Below are 20,803 nucleotides of genomic sequence, written 5' to 3' on the forward strand. Positions count from 1 at the left end.
GAAATCTGAGTACAAATATTTACTGTTTAAAGTATGTTTAAAACAGTAAATATGAGGTCATCTATCAAAGTTGTGGAATAGTTCTGATGAGGAATTGAGATTTTTCCAAGAGGAAAAATATTTTTTGTTCTTTCCTTTTAATTAAACTGTTTACTGTAGTGATTATCGCCGTGGTGCGTTCAGGATGTGCTCGGGGTTAGACTTTTATTCAAAAACCAAAGACAGCCACAGGTGTTTATTCTCAGTCGCCACAGATGAAAGCACATTTCACCTCCTGCTGTTTGGAGCAAACACAGTGTTTTGTATTTGTGTTGTGGAGCCCTGATTCTCGCCTGCAGGCACGTTTTCTCCTCCTGCTGCTGCTCAGGTAGTTTCCATGTGTAAGATGTGTCCTGAGGCTGCAGGTGAGCCAGCAGACACACCCTGAGCCTCAGACACACACTTACTCACACACACACATTATGATCCATCACACACACCCTGCCTGCTTACACACAGAGTCACACCCAGTCTGACTGTGTTGCCGTACCAACACACCTTAACACACACACACACATTTAGCTTATTGAGTCATAATAAATCTTCAGTGCAGATTTTATCGCCAAGTTTGTGAAGAAATTGCAAAACTTTCTGGACCGAGTTTGATTTCAGCGCTGGTTAAAAAATCTAAACAAGAAGCTGAACTCAGTTACAGAATCTCCTGGTTTAAAGCAAATACTATAAATATTATTATTATAAACTGTGAAGTCTCTTCTGTTGGAACAAATGAATCATCAGATGTGATCACGCAGTTTGTTGCTTTGCTGTTAATGTTTGAACAGCTACAATTTCTGTAGTTAAATGCAGAAAGTTTCAATGTGCTGAACCAAATGACTCAGTTTTGTCTTTACGATGTGAAAATACTATTTTAGTTTCCTCTTTTTCTGCCTCAGATGCCCTAAATTAAATCAAGTTCCCACTGAAAATCCATTTGTTTCCTCAAAAAAAAAGAACATAAAACACTCTAAGAGATGCAGGCAGGGCTGTTAGATCATTTTCTACTATTGTTTTCACGTGATCTGTAAATCTTATTGAGCTCGGTCCTTCAGGTGCTTCAGGTTAAATATCTGGTGCCTTCAGGAGAGGAGCTCAGGTTAACACAGACTGATGGATGACACAAGTTTTATTTAAAGTCTGTCATGTACAAGAAACATCATCTTTAAAACACTCCAGATCAGCTGGTTTCACGGGAGTTAATGCCTGAATACAAAAAATATTAATTCAGTATATTTTATCTACTCTGTTCTATTTTTTTTTATTATATTCTGTTCTTTTATACTTTTCTAATCCTTATACTAAATATAAACTAAAGGCTTATAATGGCCTGGCTTTATAACTTTCACTGTTTTGATCATTTATAACTATGGAGCTCAAATCTGTTTTGCTGGTGTAAAGATGACTGACCTCTGTACCAAAGTGTTCATGAAAAGAGGAACATGGAGCACAGCTTTCATGTATTCTCTCCACTGTGTTAGAACAATAAAGGCAAAAAACAAATAGTAAAAAGAAGAAGAAACAGAACTTGATGGAGGCCGATTCTCCCTCCGGCCTGAGGGGGCGCTGAAGCACCGGGAGTTACGTTTATTTTTAAACGAAAGTGAAGCGTAACCGGAGGAAGCCAACGCTGATAGTCTACCGGCGCTTAGCTGCTAAAGTGTGGAGCAGCTTTTGCAATTTTCTGTCCTGGCTGTAAGTACAAATACTTCGGATTATTTTTCCCCGCATTTCTTCTTAATTTAATCATATTTTTTTGCGACGCGATGTGAGTTGAACTTCCGGTGATAAGTAGCTAGCAGGGGGCTAACGTTAGCCTGCAGTCACGCATTGATTCGGTTAATTTCACACATTTATCAGAAACTAATTTTTATATAAATTGTACTGAAAGTTTAAAGATAAGTGACTTAAATTCGTGATTATAAGTCATCAATTTAATTTTACACTTTGAGGCTAATGTTAAATGCTAGCCAAACATTACAGAGTTGAAGTCCACAGTAAAAACAACCCGCTGTGCTAATGATGCTGTTATCGTTTGTATCCCGAATCACCGCAGACAGCAGGATTTATCCTAGCGGTGGACAGTAAATGCATCCATCAAGACTGGGTTTGAGTTCATTTAATTTGCATATTTATGTTGAGTAAAGTGACTCAAAGTGATCCATACAGCCATGTTTACATAAGTGAGTCACTATCAAAGACCCGTTTGTGTTCAGGCAAGACCAAAGTTCATCTTAAAAGGTGGTGAGCAGACAGCAGCAAGGCTTCTACCACAGTTTGGCCCGTTAATTATTGCAGTAATTTCTTAGATGTGATATTATCCGTCCTCAGTTCAGCAAACCGACTATTTTTGGCAACATTTCCTGACTTTCATCCCTCTGTGACTCCAAACCAAATGATTCACAGTAAATGCCAGATCTGAGCTAAACATCAAGGAGTTTGACAGCAGTTTGTTTCTCAGATTAACTGGTCCACGGAAGAGGAGGACCCTCCTGTCAGTCCACCATGGCGGACATCAAGAACTTCCTGTACGCCTGGTGTGGGAAAAAGAAGCTGACTCCAAACTACGACATCCGAGCAGCGGGCAACAAAAACAGGCAGAAGTTTATGTGTGAGGTGAGCGTTCATTCTGACATCAGGGGGTTTCACTCGGTTAGGTTTTTGTTAACCTTACGCCGTACTCCCTGCAGGTCCGAGTCGATGGCTTCAACTACATTGGGATGGGAAACTCCACCAATAAGAAGGACGCGCAGACCAACGCCGCCCGCGATTTCGTCAACTATCTGGTCCGAATCGGAGAGATGAACGCAGCAGAGGTCCTGGCCCTCGGGGTCAGGAAGCCGTTCCTGTTTTTTCTGTAGAGATAAAAACTGATCGTTTCTCTCACTTTGTCTTTTTTAAATGAGTAAGTACGTTTTCTGCCATCAGGCGAGCGCTCCCATCGCAGATCAACCTGATGCACCTGGAGAGGCCGGCTTTGGAAACCTGCCTTCTAGCGGTCCTCTACCACCTCACCTGGTAGTGAAAGCTGAGCAAGGTACCGGCAGCATGGTGGCTTTAACGACTCCAGACATCACAGTTCTTACTTTAATGTGGTGAGGCGGGTCAGATTAAACGGGTTCAGATATTCAGACGGCTTCTTTCTGCTTCTCCTTCTTTATTGTTCTCAGGGGACGACAGCGTCAGTGGGCCGGTTCCAGGAGTGACCGGACTGGGTTACGCAGGAGCAGGAAACTCGGGTTGGGGCAGAGGAGGAAGTGACGGAGGAGCTCAGTGGGACCGAGGAGCCAACCTGAAGGAGTATTACGCCAAGAGAGACGAACAGGAAGCGCAGGCGGTACAAGATAATTCCACATTACAGTGCAGTGAAAAGCATTGGTGATGTTAACATTAAGCTCCTTAACAGGAAGTGAGCTGCTCCTAAGTTACAGTCGCCCCCCTAAAACTCAAATCTGAACCAGAACCTTGGACAGATTTACTAAACTTGGAACAACCAGCCAAGTTTCCACTACAGGAACTTTCACTCCGAGGACTCTGCTTTCATGAAGAAAACTGGCACTTGGGGAATAAGTTTCTACTTTTATTTTAAACTTTGGCCATTAATAACATGCAGATGCATCATTAGAACCAGAATGAGTTCCCTTTTTCTTCCTTCAGGTTTGATCTCTCCCTCGCCAAATGAACTCCCGCCTGTGTTTTTGTTTGCAGACTCTGGAGTCGGAGGAAGTGGATCTGAACGCTAACCTTCACGGAAACTGGACTCTGGAGAACGCCAAGGCCCGTCTGAACCAGTTCTTCCAGAAGGAGAAAACCAGTGCTGAGTATAAATACAGCCAAGTGGGACCGGACCACAACAGGTCTGGAATCTCAGAGCTTTTTAGACCGGTTGGAAATTCTAAACCAGATCCAGTCTGAGGGGTCACAGCTGGAGCCGAAACAAACGCTGTGATTCTAATGAGCTTCAGCTGCTTAATAATTCTCTTTAGCTGAAGAGAAATCAGAAGTATTTCCTAAAAGCAACTGATTTTTACCAAAGGACGGAAGGGAACTGATTGAATCTCTGCTGGAAGTGTTTTTCTTTTGTTTCCCTTCAGTTTGGATTTGGTTTGGAGTTCACTGCCGACCTTCAGCCACAGACCTGATTTATTTTGCATGTTCAGACATTCAGTTTCTGATTGTACTGATACTGCAGAGCAAGCGCTGCTTATTTTAGTCATTCGGCTCAGAGATTTTACATAAATGTATCAAATCCATTGGAAAATTGGCAAAGATTGGCCCCGCCCCCAAAGAGCTGCTCAGCAACCAAACTGGGAAACACGAACTAATCATATTTTTGGCCTGAGCTACAGCAAAGCTTTACAACAGCTTTAGTTGTTTTCTTAGTAAAGAATGAACTTAACATTTCTTCAGCGTTGTGGGAGGAGTCAGAGATGGTGGCATCTCTGGACTGAGCTGTTGTGGAACTTTGTGCAGGAGACGTGTGAGGATGTAAGCTGAAAGTGTTGATCAACAGGGTGGGTTTCGGCACAAATAATCGAAGCTCCGCCCGGAGAGCGAGCGCTGTGCCTGAAGTGACGGTGGTAACGCTCAGAAGCGCCTTGAGCCGACTGTTGTCATTTGGCGATATATAAATAAAATTAAATTGAATATTCTTTGTAAAAAATAAAAAAAATTGCCAGTTTATGTAAAACGAGACTTTCTGATTATTCTAAAATAATTCCTCCAAAGAGCAGCGCGAGGGTTTCACAGCACATGTGTCCTCCCCTTCTTCTCCTGCTGTTTCTGTTTCCTCTTTTTTTCATCTCCTGCTTCCTTTTGATCGTTTTACATCTTTCTCTTTATTTCTGCTCCTTCCTGTTATTTTCCTCATTGAATGAAATCCTTAAAGGTTTTATTCTCTTTCAACACGCACCAGCTGGGCCTCAGCTCAGCCATCGTAACACCTGTAAACACGTCTTCTTGTCTTTGTGCACACAAACGTGTGACAGTAGCCTGAATACGACCCAGCTGGTGTGTGTCGCGCTGCAGAGCCGACGTGTGTTGGTTGGTTGATGTTCAGGACGTTCCTGTGTGTTTTTCTGCTGGACTTGCTGTAAACCCAGAGACCTCCAGAGTGTGTCGGCTACACCAGAGAGCTCTCACTGTTCGAACTGAGCGCAGACACCAGCTGACTCACTGAAACAAGAACAACTAGAACCTGAGCCCGACAAACCCAGCCTGGTTTGAGTGGATGAATTGTTGTAATGTGAGAGATGAGCTGTGATAAGAGCTAAATGTCAGCTGGTGAATCAGGCAGGAGGTTCCTCTCAGAGGCTGGAGTGAGTTTGCTGCTCCATCAAAGAACACCGAGGTGATGCCAGAACTCACAACCACACCAAAGGAAGACATGGGACAGCGTTTAGGTGCACTAAAGCTGTCCCATGGGTGCAGCTCAGGGCTTGGTGGAGTCTGGTTGTGATTTCTGGTGTCGCTGTTCACCGCAGGGCAGAGCGCAGCCGGGAGAATCAAAGCTGTTGATTGGTCTTTAAAAATCCCAAAGTCTGGCAGAAAAACATGCAGGCTTCCTCCTGAGAGCAGCAGGTGAGTCCAGCTCCTACGTCGACGTGCAGTTTGATGCTTTTGTTCTAGAAACGAGGAGTGACGTTTGTCTTTGTGTCCGCAGGAGCTTCATAGCAGAGATGCAGCTTTTTGTGAAGCAGCTCGGCAGAAGTAAGACTCCAGAACATTTCCTGTTAAATGCTGAAGTTGTTTTAGATGATCAGCAGTGACAGAGGTCAGAACAGGATGCAGAGAGAGCTAAAAACCAAAATGGCAACCACACCGGCGAGCGTGCCCGAGAAGAATTAGATTTTTATTAACCTGTTCTCGGATTAACACTGGATGGAAAAGTTACAGAAACTGTTAAATGTGATCAGAAACTATGACAGCTGCTTTCTGTCGTTCGTGTGAGTCAAACGTCGCTGGGTTTGCTCTGCAGGGATCACGGCTCGAGAGCACGGCTCCAACAAGAAGCTGGCGGCTCAATCGTGCGCTCTGTCTCTGGTCCGACAGCTGTATCACCTGGGGGTCATCGAGGCGTACTCCGGGGTCACCAAGAAGAAGGAGGGAGAAACTGTACGTTTAAAGACAGGCAGAGACTGAACGACACATCGCGCAGCTCGATTTTAAAACGGGATTTTGTTCTTTTTGCACAGTTGGAGGCGTTTGAGGTCAACGTGTCCCCAGACCTGCAGCAGCAGCTGGCCTGTGTGGTCCAGGAGCTCGGAGTCAGCGTCCCCCCACTGGTGAGTCGCTGTTCAGTGTCTGTCAATCGAACCCGCTCTTCAAAGGCAGCATGTAGTAAATAAAGCAGTGTGCTGTGACGAAGCTGTCGCGCTGACGTTCGTGCAGATGTGATGTGGTGATGCTCAAACTGTCGTCGTCAGAATAAACACAGCGTTTACATTCGATTCAGTAACACGAAGGTTTTTATGCTCCAGCCTGCAGACCCCAGCAGCCCGGTGTCTCTGGTTCAGGGGAAGCTGGCGTACTTCGAGCCGTCACAGAGGCAGACCGGAGCCGGCGTCGTCCCCTGGTCGCCTCCTCAGGTCAACTGGAACCCCTGGACCAGCAGCAACATCGACGAGGGGCCGCTGGCCTACGTGAGTCTCACGAACCCTGAAACCCTAAAGTAGGACCAGTTTGTGGCTCGTTGACCTTTATGAGCAGGTGTTCAGAAATCATGTTATTAATTCGAGTCCCACAGGCTGCGCAGACACTCGCTGTCTTACTCGGTGTCAGAGTCGTGGTGAAAGCCTTCCCCGTTTTAACCCCTTCAGTGCCCTCCGGAGCAGATCAGCGGCGACCTGCACGACGAGCTGAAGTACCAGCTGGAGCACGACGAAAACCTGCAGAAGGTCGGTCTCCTTTACCTTTACGTCTGCGTTGATGAAAGCGTGCCGCGACACTTAAACGATGCTGTCGTTCAGATCCTGACGGAGCGCGAGCAGCTGCCCGTCAAACAGTTCGAGCAAGAGATCATGGCGGCCATCGACAAAAGCCCGGTGGTGATCATCAGAGGAGCGACGGGCTGCGGGAAAACCACTCAGGTCCCTCAGTACATCCTGGACCGCTTCATCAAGGGGGGCCGAGCATCGGACTGCAACATCGTGGTCACGCAGGTAACGCCGAGGCGTCCGTGTTTGAGCGCCGTGTCTCCGCACAGCAGCCCTGACTTTCTTCTTCTCTGCAGCCCAGGAGGATCAGCGCCGTGTCCGTGGCTGAGAGGGTCGCCTTTGAGAGAGCAGAGGATCTTGGGAAAAGCTGTGGCTACAGCGTCCGATTTGAGTCCGTCCTGCCTCGACCCCACGCCAGCGTGCTCTTCTGCACCGTCGGTATGGAAACCACTCAGCGACTAAGCGGCGAAGCCGTGGTTACTTGGCTGGGCGGGGGAAGCGATCTGGCGGTGCGGCCGTGTAGATCTGAGTGTTTTTGGTGTTTCAGGTGTTCTTCTGCGGAAGCTGGAAGCAGGAATCAGAGGCATCAGTCACGTCATCGTCGACGAGATCCACGAGAGAGACATCAACGTGAGTTCGTTTGTTCGCTGATTCACTGAGCCAAAAACACCCGGAGCTTCTGTCCACATGACCTCTGTGTGTCCATCAGACGGACTTCCTCATGGTGGTCCTCAGAGACGTGGTCCAGGCGTACCCGGACGTGCGCATCATCCTCATGTCGGCCACCATCGACACCACCATGTTCAGAGAGTACTTCTTCAGCTGCCCCGTCATCGAGGTGTTTGGACGCACCTTCCCTGTCCAAGGTACCCCTGACTCAGCGGCCTCACTGTGTGTGGAAACATTAAAATGATGATTGTCTGTGGACTTATGATATAAGCTGAGGATAAGCACTCATACAAGTGTTTGGCGACCTGTTAGCCGGGCGGTTTGGGTGTAATGGTGAGCGTGGTGCAGGTTTTAGATCTCAGCCTGGGTCAAAACACCTGAATCACATGATGAGTTGATGACCAGGCCTCTGCAGAACTTCAGGACATGATGAGGTCATTTAAATCAGCTGTTGGATGAAGGACACCGGCCCTCGAGGCCTGGAGGTCCCCTCAACTGTTTTAAGCCAATAATCAGTGTAGTAAACAGTTAGTCAAGTCATCTTTATTTATATAGCACATTTAAAAGACATCAAGTGTCGGCCAAAGTGCTGAACAGAGGGATGATCAAAGAATTAAAATAGAAAGAAAACATTTTTTTTTTTAACCCTTTAAGACCTACCATAGAACCAAGTCTGCCAGAGCTTATATTATATGTTTACATGCTGTGGAGCCATTTTTGGGAGCATTTCAAGTTGCTATACATCAATACAACCATTACAGCCTAAATTTTAATAATATGTCTGCATTAAGTGCATAGTAATTACATAAATTGCAAAAAAGTGCAATAAACTACAAAAAAATTAAAATCGTTTTTGTTTTTTTAACATATATTTCTAGTTAGAGAAATTTAAGAGGCTTATCCCTCAAAACTGTAAATACAAAAAAGTTGCACAAAATAGTTTCCCACCACAGGAAATTTATTTTGAGTGTCTTCATAGTTTTATTTTTGAAATACACCAATTTTTATATACTGCAGGAAAAACGAAAATAAATATTATGATGCAAATTTGCAAAAAAGCAGCATATGCATCAAAATAAACTATTTCCAGCAGTGCAATATGAGTCCTAAGCATCCCAGAAACCACACAGAAAGTCAGAAAGTCAAAGATAACTTTTAAAAACACCAGTATAGGCTCATGAGGCCCTGATGGTAAAAAACTACATTTCCAAAATGACGTCACTTCCGGTTTCGGGCAGGTCATGGCGGACATGCGATAGTTCGCGCTGATGGATGTAGGAAGTGTTACAAACAGCTGATCGGATCAGCAAAGCGTGTTTCTGGAATATTATGTTTTTGTTGCTGCAAGTGCTTTTTATGCAGTTTTTGCAAAGCTATATGTGGAAGGAAACTGTGACCGAGGACAAGCTGATGGCATAAGATGTAAGTACAACTCCTCCGGTTTCATATGCAAAAAAAATTATTGCGCTAGCTCACGTGGTTGCAGAGCTACCGGGATTTAAAAATAGTTACACAAAACAGAGCGTGCTGCTCCGACCGGCTTTAAAGGGTTAAAAAGAATTGTAAGACATGTAATATCAAAGAGATCCGAAAGCCTTGGAAAATAAGTAGGTCTTGAGATTCGATTTAAAGACTTCTAAGGATGAAGAGAACTTTATGAAGGGGGGGAGACTATTCCAGAGTCTCGGGGCGGCAATGGAGAAAGCTGTCACCTCTAGATTTGAGCTGGGAGCTGATAAAACCATCTGACTGGAGGAGCGCAGAGATCGAGTGGGTAAGTGCAGGCTAAGAAGATCTGAGATGTAACCTGGAGCCAAACCATGGAGGGCTTTAAAAACATATAATGAAACCTTAAAATCAATTCTGTGTTTAACTGGTAGCCAAAGTAGAGATGCGAGTACCGGGGTAATATTCTCTCTCTTTCTGGTCCCGTCAGGAGCCTCGCGGCTGCATTTTGAACAAGTTGCAGGCGTGACAGGCTTGAGTGACAAAGGCCTAAATAGAGACGATATGAAAGCATGGATAACAGTTTCCAGTCTTTAGATGACAGGATATTTTTGAGTTTAGAAACGCTCCTGAGTTGGAAAAAACTGCCACGAACAACTGAATTTATTTGCTCGTCCAGCTTGAGAGCGGAATCAAAACCAAGATTTTTCACATGAGCTGATAATGGGCCCAGATTGTTTCTTATGAGACTAACAGAGTCCTGCTTTCTGAAGATTATAATGTCGGTTTTGTCATGAATTAGTTTGAGAAGGTTCAGAGACACACAGTTCTTGTTATATCAGCAGAATAAAAAACCTCTTGTTTGTTTTCAGAGTATTTCCTGGAGGACTGCATCCAGATGACAAAGTTTGTGCCTCCACCGATGGACCGAAAGAAGAAAGACAAAGACGAGGAGGGAGGAGACGACGACGTGAGAAACGTTTTTAAGATTCTTCTGTGACGAACGTCAGAATTACACGTGATTGCGAAACGTTTCTCTCCAGACTAACTGTAACGTGATCTGCGGGCCGGAGTACACGCCGGAGACGAAGCATTCGATGTCTCAGATCAATGAGAAGGAGACGTCCTTCGAGCTGGTGGAGGCGCTTCTGAAGTACGTCGAGACGCTGCAGGTGGCCGGCGCCGTGCTCATCTTCCTGCCCGGCTGGAACCTCATCTACTCCATGCAGAGACACCTGGAGAGCAACCCGCACTTCGGTACGCGTCACACCACTTCTCGGATCTTTTAGCTGGTGTTGTGTAGCGTTGTTGCTCATCGTGGGAGAGCGCTGTGAAACATCTGGTGTGCTGTGCCTTTCAGGAAGCAACCGGTACCGAATCCTGCCGCTGCACTCTCAGATCCCTCGAGAGGAGCAGAGGAGGGTGTTTGAACCAGTTCCTGATGACATCAGAAAGGTCAGTGACAGGAACACATAAAAACTTGGTGCACTGAGCGCGTCTGAACCACACGCTGACGTTTCAGGTGATCCTGTCCACCAACATCGCCGAGACGAGCATCACCATCAACGATGTCGTCTACGTCATCGACTCCTGCAAGTAAGTGTCGCTGCGCTCTGTCAGCAGGTGTGGTTTCTCTTCCTGAGGTCAGCGTCTGAGTTAGGGGTTAAAGGTCGCACTGTTTGCTGTGCTAACAGGCAGAAAGTGAAGCTGTTCACCTCCCACAACAACATGACCAACTACGCCACCGTCTGGGCCTCCAAGACCAACCTGGAGCAGAGGAAAGGTCGAGCCGGCAGAGTGCGACCGGGGTTCTGCTTCCACCTCTGCAGCCGCGCTCGATTCGACAAGTAAGGCGCGTTAATCCTCCGGCACGCCGCGGGCCGCAGCGTTTGGCTGTTAACATGTGTCTCTGTGCAGGTTGGAGACTCACATGACTCCAGAGATCTTCAGAACGCCGCTGCATGAAATCGCCCTGAGCATCAAACTGCTGAGACTCGGAGGCATCGGCCACTTCCTGTCTAAGGCTATCGAGCCACCGCCGCTGGACGCCGTCATTGAGGCCGAACACACCTTGAAAGGTACGAAAGGCCTGATCGGAAGGGAAACGGACTATCGGGGCTGCTGATTTATTGATTTTAAATGATCAGCACTGCTGTGTTTTTATGCCCTTTGGTCTGATTCTTGGTCTCTACTTTATAAAGTTGACAGTTTTGTTTTTGAAGATCCTTTTTTTTCGTCAGTTTCATGAATTATTTTCACTGTAATCTCCGTTTGTTGCAGAGCTGGACGCTCTGGACTCCAACGACGAGCTGACCCCTCTGGGGCGGATTCTGGCTCGGCTGCCGATCGAACCTCGGCTGGGGAAGATGATGATCATGGGCTGCATCTTCCAGTCAGTTCTTCGTCTCTCTGCTGATTTTCTGATTCTCTCTTTAACCCTTTAAAGCCGGTCGGAGCAGCACGCTCTGTTTTGCTTAACTATTTTTAAATCCTGGTAGCTCTGCAACCACGTGAGCTAGCGCAATAATTTTTTTGCATATGAAACCGGAGGAGTTGTTCTTACATCTTATGCCATCAGCTTGTCCTCGGTCACAGTTTCCTTCCACATATAGCTTTGCAAAAACTGCATAAAAAGCACTTGCAGCAACAAAAACATAATATTCCAGAAACACGCTTTGCCGATCCGATCAGCTGTTTGTAACACTTCCTCTGTCCATCAGCACGAACTATCGCATGTCCGCCATGACCTGCCCGAAACCGGAAGTGACGTCATTTTCGCGGAAATGTAGTTTTTTACCATCAGGGCCTCATGAGCCTATACTGGTGTTTTTAAAAGTTCTGTTTGACTTTATGACTTTCTGTGTGGTTTCTGGGATCCTTAGGACTCATATTGCACTGCTGGAAATAGTTTATTTTGATGCATATGCTGCTTTTTTTGCAAATTTGCATCATAATATTTATTTTCGTTTTTCCTGCAGTATATAAAAATTGGTGTATTTCAAAAATAAAACTATGAAGACACTCAAAATAAATTTCCTGTGGTGGGAAACTATTTTGTGCAACTTTTTTGTATTTACAGTTTTGAGGGATAAGCCTCTTAAATTTCTCTAACTAGAAATATATGTTAAAAAAACAAAAACAATTTTCAATTTTTTTGTAGTTTATTGCACTTTTTTGCAATTTATGTAATCACTATGCACTTAATGCAGACATATTATTAAAATCTAGGCTGTAATGGTTGTATTGATGTATAGCAACTTGAAATGCTCCCAAAAATGGCTCCACAGCATGTAAACATATAATATAAGCTCTGGTGGACTTGGTTCTATGGTAGGTCTTAAAGGGTTAAATGAAATTCTCATTTTCGTGTTTCCCTCCAGCGTCGGCGATGCGATGTGCACCATCTCGGCCGCCTCCTGTTTCCCAGAGCCTTTCATCAGCGAGGGGAAGCGTCTCGGATTCGTGCACAGAAACTTTGCTGGCAGTCGTTTCTCGGATCACGTGGCGCTGCTGTCCGTGTTCCAGGCCTGGGACGACGTCAGGTCTGTGCTCTTACAAATGAACAGCTAAATCATAAAAATGGTAAACTTTACATATAGAGCGGTTAGTGAACACTTGCCGTTCTGCTCAGGATTAACGGAGAGGAGGCGGAGAGTCGCTTCTGTGACCACAAACGTCTCAACATGGCGACTCTGAGGATGACCTGGGAGGCCAAAGTCCAGCTGAAGGAGATCCTGGTGAACTCTGGATTTCCTGAAGGTACCCGAACGCACCATCCTGACACACGAAGCTGATCGAAGCGGCGGGGAGCTCACCTGCACTTTGGTTTCCCTCAGAGTGTCTCATGACGCAGATGTTCAACACGGTGGGGCCGGACAACAACCTGGACGTGGTGGTCTCGCTGCTGACCTTCGGCTCGTACCCCAACGTCTGCTACCACAAAGAGAAGAGGAAGATCCTGACCACCGAGGGGCGCAACGCCCTCATCCACAAATCCTCCGTCAACTGTCCCTTCAGCAGCCACGACATGATCTACCCGTCGCCATTCTTCGTCTTCGGCGAGAAGGTGAAACCCAAAACTGCCAAGTTCACCTTTTAACATGAATATTGTTACTTTTGTGTAAATTAACAACAGCAGGTGAATTTACGGCGCTCGCAGCATCACAGCCAACGTTTCTCTCGGGTGGGGACGTTTCTGTTTTCAGATCCGAACCAGAGCGATCTCGGCTAAAGGGATGACGCTGGTCAGTCCTCTGCAGCTGCTGCTGTTCGCCTGCAAGAAGGTGACCTCTAACGGCGAGATCGTGGAGCTCGACGACTGGTGAGAGACCGACCCGCAGCTCGTCAGCACTCACTGTGATTCGCTCTCCTCTCAGTGACCTTTCACTTTAACGATGGCAGGATCAAACTGACGATTGCTCACGAGGTGGCGGGGAGCATCCTGGCTCTGCGGGCCGCCCTGGAGGCGGTGGTGGTGGAGGTGACCAAAGACCCGGAGTACATCAGACAGATGGACCAAACCAACGAGCGGCTCCTGAACGTCATCAGACACGTCTCCAAGCCGTCGGCGGCCGGGCTCAACATGATGGCCACCAACCAGAGGTAACGGACGTCCTCAGACAGGAAACGCTTCCTGTTTCCACGTGAATGAAGGAACGTTTTAGTTCATCCTTTCAAATCGCAGATTTTTCTCCCTCTATGATGAAACTTTTGATCTTCTTCGGGTCTCTGCTTCATCCTGTTATCACTCACATCGAAAACAAACTTCAAACATCTCGTCTGTTTGTGTGTCTGTGCAGGATGGGAGACGGCCCACGACCTCCGAAGATGCCGCGTTTTGATGGAGGAGGCGGCGGCAGAGGTTACCAAGGAGGAGGAGGCTACAGGGGAGGATATGGAGGAGGAGGAGGGGGATACAGAGGAGGTGGAGGATATGGAGGAGGAGGAGGATACAGGGGTGGTGGAGGATATGGAGGATACAGAGGAGGTGGTTACAGAGGAGGCGGTGGTTATGGTGGTGGAGGAGGTGGTTATGGTGGAGGAGGAGGTGGTTATAGAGGAGGAGGTGGAGGGTACAGAGGCGGTGGCGGGTACAGAGGAGGATACTAACGTTAAAAATCAGTCGTCTCGTCTTCTTTAGTTTATTTTGTAAAAGTTTGATGTGAAATCGAGCGTCGCAGTTAAAACGATGTTTGACTGGAACCTGCTGATGTTTGTTTTTATGGTCTGTAAATGAAAACGTCCCAATAAATCTGTCCTGTTCCTGCATCGCGTTGGCTCATTCTTCCTCTTCACACACTGAAGATTCAACTCATCAGGATTAGTTTGAGTTTAAACTTAAAAAAGTTTGGACTCGTGTGTCAAACAGAAGTTATTGCTTAACGAGTGTCCACAAAATAAAACCAGAAACTGTTTTAAATAAATGCAGGTTAACTTAAAAAGGTTCTGGCTGTGAAGTCCCAGCAGGAGGCGCTGTCTCACGTTTTCTTTTTCTAAATACTTTTGTTTTTTAAATACATGAAAGTACAAAAGTAAAATACAGATTTTAAAAATACTTTTTTGTTGTTAAATAAACTTGAGGATAGATTAAAATTGACCACAATTAAATCACCCCACCACAGACCCTCCACCTGCAGGAGGACTGACCTGGATGGGGTGGCATCAGCTCCCTGCCCGCAGGGAGTTGTACAAATGTACATTTTATATTTGCATTTCAAGTTATAACAATTTACTCAACATGTCTGTGTGTTGTTTTTACAGTAAAAAAATACTACTAGGATTTTAAGTTCTTTGTGTGATTTCAGATCAATACTAATGCAGTATGTCAGTCAAAACAACTAAATTCAGTTGAGCTGAAAAGATACCAAACAAGGCAAGGGGGGAAAAGATTAAACAATTTGAGGGGGAAAAAAACGTAAACTCAAAAGGAGTCAAAAATGGTCGGTTGTATTTCAGACCTCAGTGGGTTAATCCAACAAATCATGAAAAAATTAGGTTTAAATTTTTGTGACAGTGCAGATTTCTGACATTTTGTGTAATTTAAGCTGTAACAATGTGACTGTTTTCTAACAAAAAACAGACTTGCATGTGTAAATGAAGCGCCCCATGTTGTGTAGCTTTCTGGATTTTATACTTATTGGGCTACATATTTATTTATTATACAGGCTGTACAGTACATAGCATCAAAACTCACATGTTGTATGTAACTAAAGTGTTTAATTATGTGGGCTACAGACAATAAGTTATATGACGTGTATGCTTACTGCATTTGGATTATTTTAACCATATGTAACCACCTGCATATGTGTAAGAAAAAAGGGCTTCGATTTTGCCACCCCATTTGATTTCTTTGCCACCCTAAGAAAATTTCTCTGCCCCTGCGGTGATTGTCCTTTGTCTTCGTCCGGGAGGGCAGGCAGTACCACCAGCCTCGCCACAGGTCCGGTGAAGGTCCGGTCCTTCACCTTGAAGTCAGCAGACCTGATGTGCCCGTCGGGACTGGGGTGGACTTTGGAGATGCGACCCACGAGCCAGGAAGCGCGAGGCAGCTGAGGATCTACGATCATCACCACCGAACCTTCTGTGACATCTGCGGGGGATGACCGCCATTTCTGCCGAAGCTGCAGGCTTGGAAGGTACAGCCGGATGAATCGAGACCAGAAGTGGTCAGCCAGCACCTGGGAGTGCTTCCACCTCCGGCGACTCAGGAGCTCTTCTTTGGGGTAAGCCACTTGAGGAAGTGCTCCGTCAGGCCGCCCCATCAGAAAGCAGTTGGGGGGTCACTGGATCAGGATCACTGATGTCAGACAGGACATAACCTAGTGGTTTAGAGTTCAAGATGCCCTCCACCTCCACAAGGACTGTGCGGAGGACCTCTTCTCGAAGCGGTTGGGATCCTACTGTAGTGTAGAGTGCCGTCTTGACAGACCTAATCTCCCGCTCCCACACTCCCCCGAAATGAGGAGCCGCTGGTGGATTGAAGTGGAAGACAATCTTCTGGGGAGCCAGGAGCTTCTGCAGGTCAGAGGTCATGGCTGCAAAAGCTGCTTGGAGTTCCCTTTCTCCCCCATGGAAGTTGGTCCCTTGGTCTGAGTACAGCTCAGCTGGGGTTCCTCTCCTGGCAATGAAACGTCGAAGTGCCATTAGGAAGGCGTCTGTATCGATGGAGGTTAGGACATCAAGGTGGACCGCTCTGATAGTTAGGCACTTAAAGATGATGCCCCACCTCTTCTCCACACGGCGCCCGATTTTGACCTCAAAGGGTCCAAAACAGTCCACGCCTGTCGAATAAAAGGCAGGTTTGTAAAGGCGGAGGCGCGCAACTGGCAGGTCAGCCATCTTGGGAACAGTTGGTCGGGCTCTCCATCTGCGGCACTCAGGACAGGTCCTTTGAAAACGCCTAACTGCTTCCCGACCTCTCAGGATCCAATGAGTGCGCCGAATCTCCGCGAAGACCCTCTCTGGCCCTGGATGACGCAGGCGACTGTCGACGTCCTGGATGAACAGGCGGGTGACTGGATGTGTCGGATCCAAAACTAAAGGATGGGAGCTGGTAAAGGCGAGATCTTCAGAGCGGCGAAGACGTCCACCTACACGGATGACCTTATTCTCCTGGTCGAACTCAGGGGATAGTGCAAGGAGACGACTGCTGCGACTGATAGATTTCCCCTGCTTAAGGAGGCGATACTCCTCAGGGAAGCTCTCCTGTTGAGCTTCTCTCAGGATGTGCATCTCTGCTCGAATATAGTCATAAGCCGATGAAGTTCCACCGCCTTTGGCCGCCCCATGCAACTGCGTAATAGCAGCTTCCAGCAGCTGTGTCCAGGTGTCATATTTGCTGAAGTTCGAGGTGGCGGGGTCAAAGGTGGTAGAAACTCCACCAAAGGTCTCTTTACGGAGGTCAGATGGGCCTGGAGGCTCAGCCAGGGTGCCACTTGGCTCTGGAGGCCACTGTTCTGGACCTAGGAGCAGGAAAGGAGGCCCTTGACTCCATCTGTTGGGTCTGGTCAGCTCGGGAAGGGACTTCCCACAGGTTATATCATCCGCGGGGTTCTGGGCTGAATCCACATAACGCCAGGTGTGCGAGTGAGTTACTTCGTGGATCTCAGCCACGCGGGTACCGACGAAGACCTTGAAGTGGCATGACTCGGACCTCAACCAGGTGAGTACAGTTGTGGAGTCAGACCACAGCACTATTGTCTTTATGTCCAGAGTGAGCTCATTTCTAAGGAGACGGGAGAGATGAGCTCCGGAGAGGGCACCACACAGCTCGAGTCTCCGGAGAGGGCACCACACAGCTCGAGTCTAGGCATGGAGAGAATGCGTTTAGGGGCAACACGGGAGCGAGCCATCAGGAAGGCCAGATGTTACCTGCCATCACCTGTCACTGTTCTCACTGCGCCATAAGCCTGCTCTGACGCATCACAGAATATGTGAATCTCTCTCTCACTAACTGACTCCGTGATGTGCTTTGGGAGATAAGGGCGAGGAAGCAGGACTTGTGCAAGGAACGGCAACTCCTCTTCCCAGGTTTTCCACTGCTGGAGTAGTTCTGGCGGAATCTGCGGGTCATCCCATTCCCTCTATTGATCCCAAAGGCGCCTCACCAGCATCTTGGCTCGGGTGGTGTACGGTAGGATAAAGCCAAGTGGGTCGTACTGGCTTGCGAGAACCTTATAAATATTCCGCATAGTGGGGGCGCCATAACTGATTTTGCGGTATTTGTAACCCAAGGTGTCCGTGGGGAAGTGCCAGCTAAGGCCCAGAGTTGGCTCAGAGGTGTCTGATTTGTCTTGAGTGAGCCAAAGTTCTGCACTTCTGGATCTGAGGTCTTCAGGTAGGTGGCCAATGGTGCTGGGTTCATTACTGGCCCACTGACGAAGGACAAATCCAGCAGAAGACAGGAGGGCTCTTAGCCTGTCCACTAGGTCCTGGGCTTCTTCAGGGGTCGGCACACTCTGGAGAAGGTTATCAACATAGAAGCACTGTCCCACAGAGTGACGTAGCGGATCATCTCCTTCCATGTGGTCCCTGGCATGGCGCTGCAGAGCGAAGGTTGCACAGCATGGGCTGCAGGTTGTACCGAAAGGGAGGACCTGCCATTCATAAACGGCCACCGGTTCCTCGGGGTGCAGATCCCGCCACACAAACCGCAGGAGGGAACGATCCTCGGGAAGAAGGCAAATCTGGTGGAACTTACCTTTAATGTCACCACTAAGGGCTACGGCATGCTCTCGAAAGCGAAGGAGGACACCAAGGAGCGATGCGCTCAGGGTAGGCCCAGGCAGAAGATGTTCGTTGAGGGCTTGGCCTTGGAACTGGAACGAACACAAGGCGATCTTTGCCATTGTGGCTAACAAGGTGGTGAGGGATGTACCATGACTCATCTGCTTGAGCAACCTCAGAGGGGGACACCTTAACCACCGAACCGGCCTGGACCAACTTCTCTATCTCCGCCCGGTAGATCTTAACTCGTTCTGGATCTTTCTGGAGCCTTCTCTCCACACTTCTCAAACTGGGAACGACAGCGTTGGGGCTAGCTTTAAGGAGTGGCATGTTCTGGCGGCGAAGGAGGGGGGTGGCATAGCGTTGGATGGACAGGTGTTGAGGTAAAATAAATGCTGATTAAAATTAAATGCATAAATAAATTTGTTCACTCACGGACGGTTTACTAACGCCACCTTGCTGTTGCCTGATTGGACCTTGTTTACCTTCAGAGCTGCTCTAAGTCTTCACGGCTCTGACTCAACGTGGAGCTGCAAACATTCTTCTGATTCTGGTCCATGTTGATATGACGTAATCATGACATCATCACGCAGCTGCTGCGGCTTTGTCTTCCCATCCAGATGCTCGGTTTGTGCTTCAGAAGGTCTCTACGTGCCTAAATGCACTGAGCTGCCACGTGATTGGCTGATTAGATATCTGCAGTGAAAAGCAGGTGTGCCTAATAAAGTGGCCAGTGAGTTTATTTTTGGCAAATAATTTATATATTTGTCTTTAGTCAGTTTATTTCACCTGTATATATATTTTCATTTGTTCTGCTTTATTTATGAATTTACTGGCACTATGACGTCATATCAGGACCACCTAGGGATGCACCGATACCGATACTGGTATCGGGTATCGGGGCCGATACTGTAAAATGTGTGTGTACTCATACTCGTAAAAGTTAACCGATACCATGAACCAATACCAACTTATTTCATTAATCAGAGGGTGGCTTATCATTTTTGTTGTAGTTTTTTAGATTGGCCACTAGGGGGACATCCCGCGCTAAACAGGCACAGGGTTAGGCGAGTCGGCCAGATAAAAAAGAGAAACTGGAGGCTGCTGTAGCTAGGCTAAACAAAATGTCAGCAGTGTGGACCGGAACAGCCAACTTTAACTCGGGTTTTGGAAAAGCGATGAAAAATGTCAAGAGAAAATCCACGGGCAGTTAAAATAACAGAGGCTCTGACTCATTTTATCGCTCTGGATGACCAGCCAATGCCAGTCGTGGAAAACATAGGATTCTTCTCAGCATACTCGAGCTGCGATATGTGTGTGTTAGAAGTATCGGTTTTTGTACTCTGTATCGGCAAGTACTCAGATCCAAGATCGGTATCGTATCGGTTTGAAAAAATTGGTATTGTTGCATCTCTAGGACCACCAATAAAAATGTTAATTAGAAAATATTCATCCCGGGATAGTTTAAAAAATCCAGGATGAAACTTTCAGAAAATTCCAGTACATTTTTGTATAATAATCCACAAATGATTTTGACACCACAGACTGCAGTTAAACACAGCGCTGTGTGTTGTACGACTTATGGTCTCTTCAGCTGAACTGGAAAAACTCATTCATGCATTTGTATCATCGCGTTTAGATTCCTGTAATTCCCTGTTCACCAGCTTGGATCATCTCTGTCTCGCCTCCAGGTAACACAGCAGCCAGCCTACGAACTCGTTCTAGCTCCCGTCTTATATTCTTTACATTGGCTCCCAACAGATTCTAGAATTCGTTTTAAAATTCTTGTTTTAATGTACAGAGCACTAAACGGCCCCAAATTATTTATCCAAGCTTCTTACAAAATACACCGCTGCTCGTTGTCTCCGCGCACAGACGCAGAGTCTGTTGGTTGTTCCTCGAACACGACTGAAGACCAAAGTGGGCAGACCATTTCCGTCTGTGGCACCACGGCTGTGGAACAGTTTACCATCACAGCTACGTTTGGTTGACTCTGTGGATTCTTTGAAAAAGCAGTTAAAAACTTTTGTTTAAACAAGCTTTTTGCTGATCTATGTATTTTATATTCTTCACATTTTTAATTTACATTTAAACCTTTTGCATTGTGTATAATGTCCACTGATTGTACTGTTTATTTTAATCTTTGTGACTACCTGTCTGTGGGCTGATGTTTATCTGTGTCCTCTGTGTTTTACTCAGTTAATGGTCATTTTGAATGTGCTGTGAGTGAAAACAGGCGAGTCCTGCAGAGCTGCTGTCGTGGATTCTCTGTAGGAGAAGCTCAAGAAAGAAATTTACATTTTCAAGTCAAGAGAGTCTGAAGGCGCCTCAGAGAAAACCCCACAAACCAGACTCTGTACATTTTTCTGAGGATTTAACACAAATCTCAAAGTTCCTCTAATCTCAGAGCGCCAGCCTTGCTGCACCAACTCCACTGATACAAGTCGCAGTTTAAGGTTTGCTGGTTTTCCTTTAGACGTGGATGTGCTGAACAC

At 46.7% G+C, this 20,803-nt stretch overlaps 1 protein-coding gene across 2 annotated transcripts; it reads left to right on the forward strand.

The window, feature by feature from the left end:
* Positions 1 to 1,398: 1,398 nt before the first annotated feature.
* On the forward strand, positions 1,399 to 14,351 carry dhx9 (DEAH (Asp-Glu-Ala-His) box helicase 9). Of its 2 annotated transcripts, XM_085140601.1 has the most exons (28): positions 1,399 to 1,728; positions 2,495 to 2,649; positions 2,724 to 2,864; positions 2,962 to 3,070; positions 3,204 to 3,370; positions 3,742 to 3,890; positions 5,696 to 5,742; positions 6,011 to 6,147; positions 6,228 to 6,317; positions 6,513 to 6,674; positions 6,852 to 6,929; positions 7,002 to 7,193; positions 7,265 to 7,406; positions 7,516 to 7,598; positions 7,678 to 7,834; positions 9,956 to 10,053; positions 10,127 to 10,340; positions 10,444 to 10,538; positions 10,606 to 10,679; positions 10,778 to 10,930; positions 11,001 to 11,161; positions 11,364 to 11,475; positions 12,464 to 12,625; positions 12,715 to 12,842; positions 12,920 to 13,149; positions 13,289 to 13,404; positions 13,485 to 13,685; positions 13,883 to 14,351. In XM_085140601.1, the coding sequence occupies exons 2-28, from the start codon at positions 2,539 to 2,541 to the stop codon at positions 14,190 to 14,192; spliced, it is 3,819 nt and encodes a 1,272-aa protein (XP_084996727.1). In that variant the 5' UTR covers positions 1,399 to 1,728; positions 2,495 to 2,538; the 3' UTR covers positions 14,193 to 14,351. The 2 variants fall into 2 exon arrangements, with proteins under 2 accessions (XP_084996727.1, XP_084996728.1); XM_085140602.1 differs by lacking the exons at positions 1,399 to 1,728; positions 2,495 to 2,649; positions 2,724 to 2,864; ... (1 more) ...; positions 3,204 to 3,370; positions 3,742 to 3,890 and adding an exon at positions 3,944 to 5,613.
* The last annotated feature ends 6,452 nt before the right edge of the window (positions 14,352 to 20,803 follow it).

Source organism: Neolamprologus multifasciatus, chromosome 18 (assembly GCF_963576455.1).
Source record: "Neolamprologus multifasciatus chromosome 18, fNeoMul1.2, whole genome shotgun sequence".
Classification (NCBI taxonomy): Eukaryota; Metazoa; Chordata; class Actinopteri; order Cichliformes; family Cichlidae; genus Neolamprologus; species Neolamprologus multifasciatus.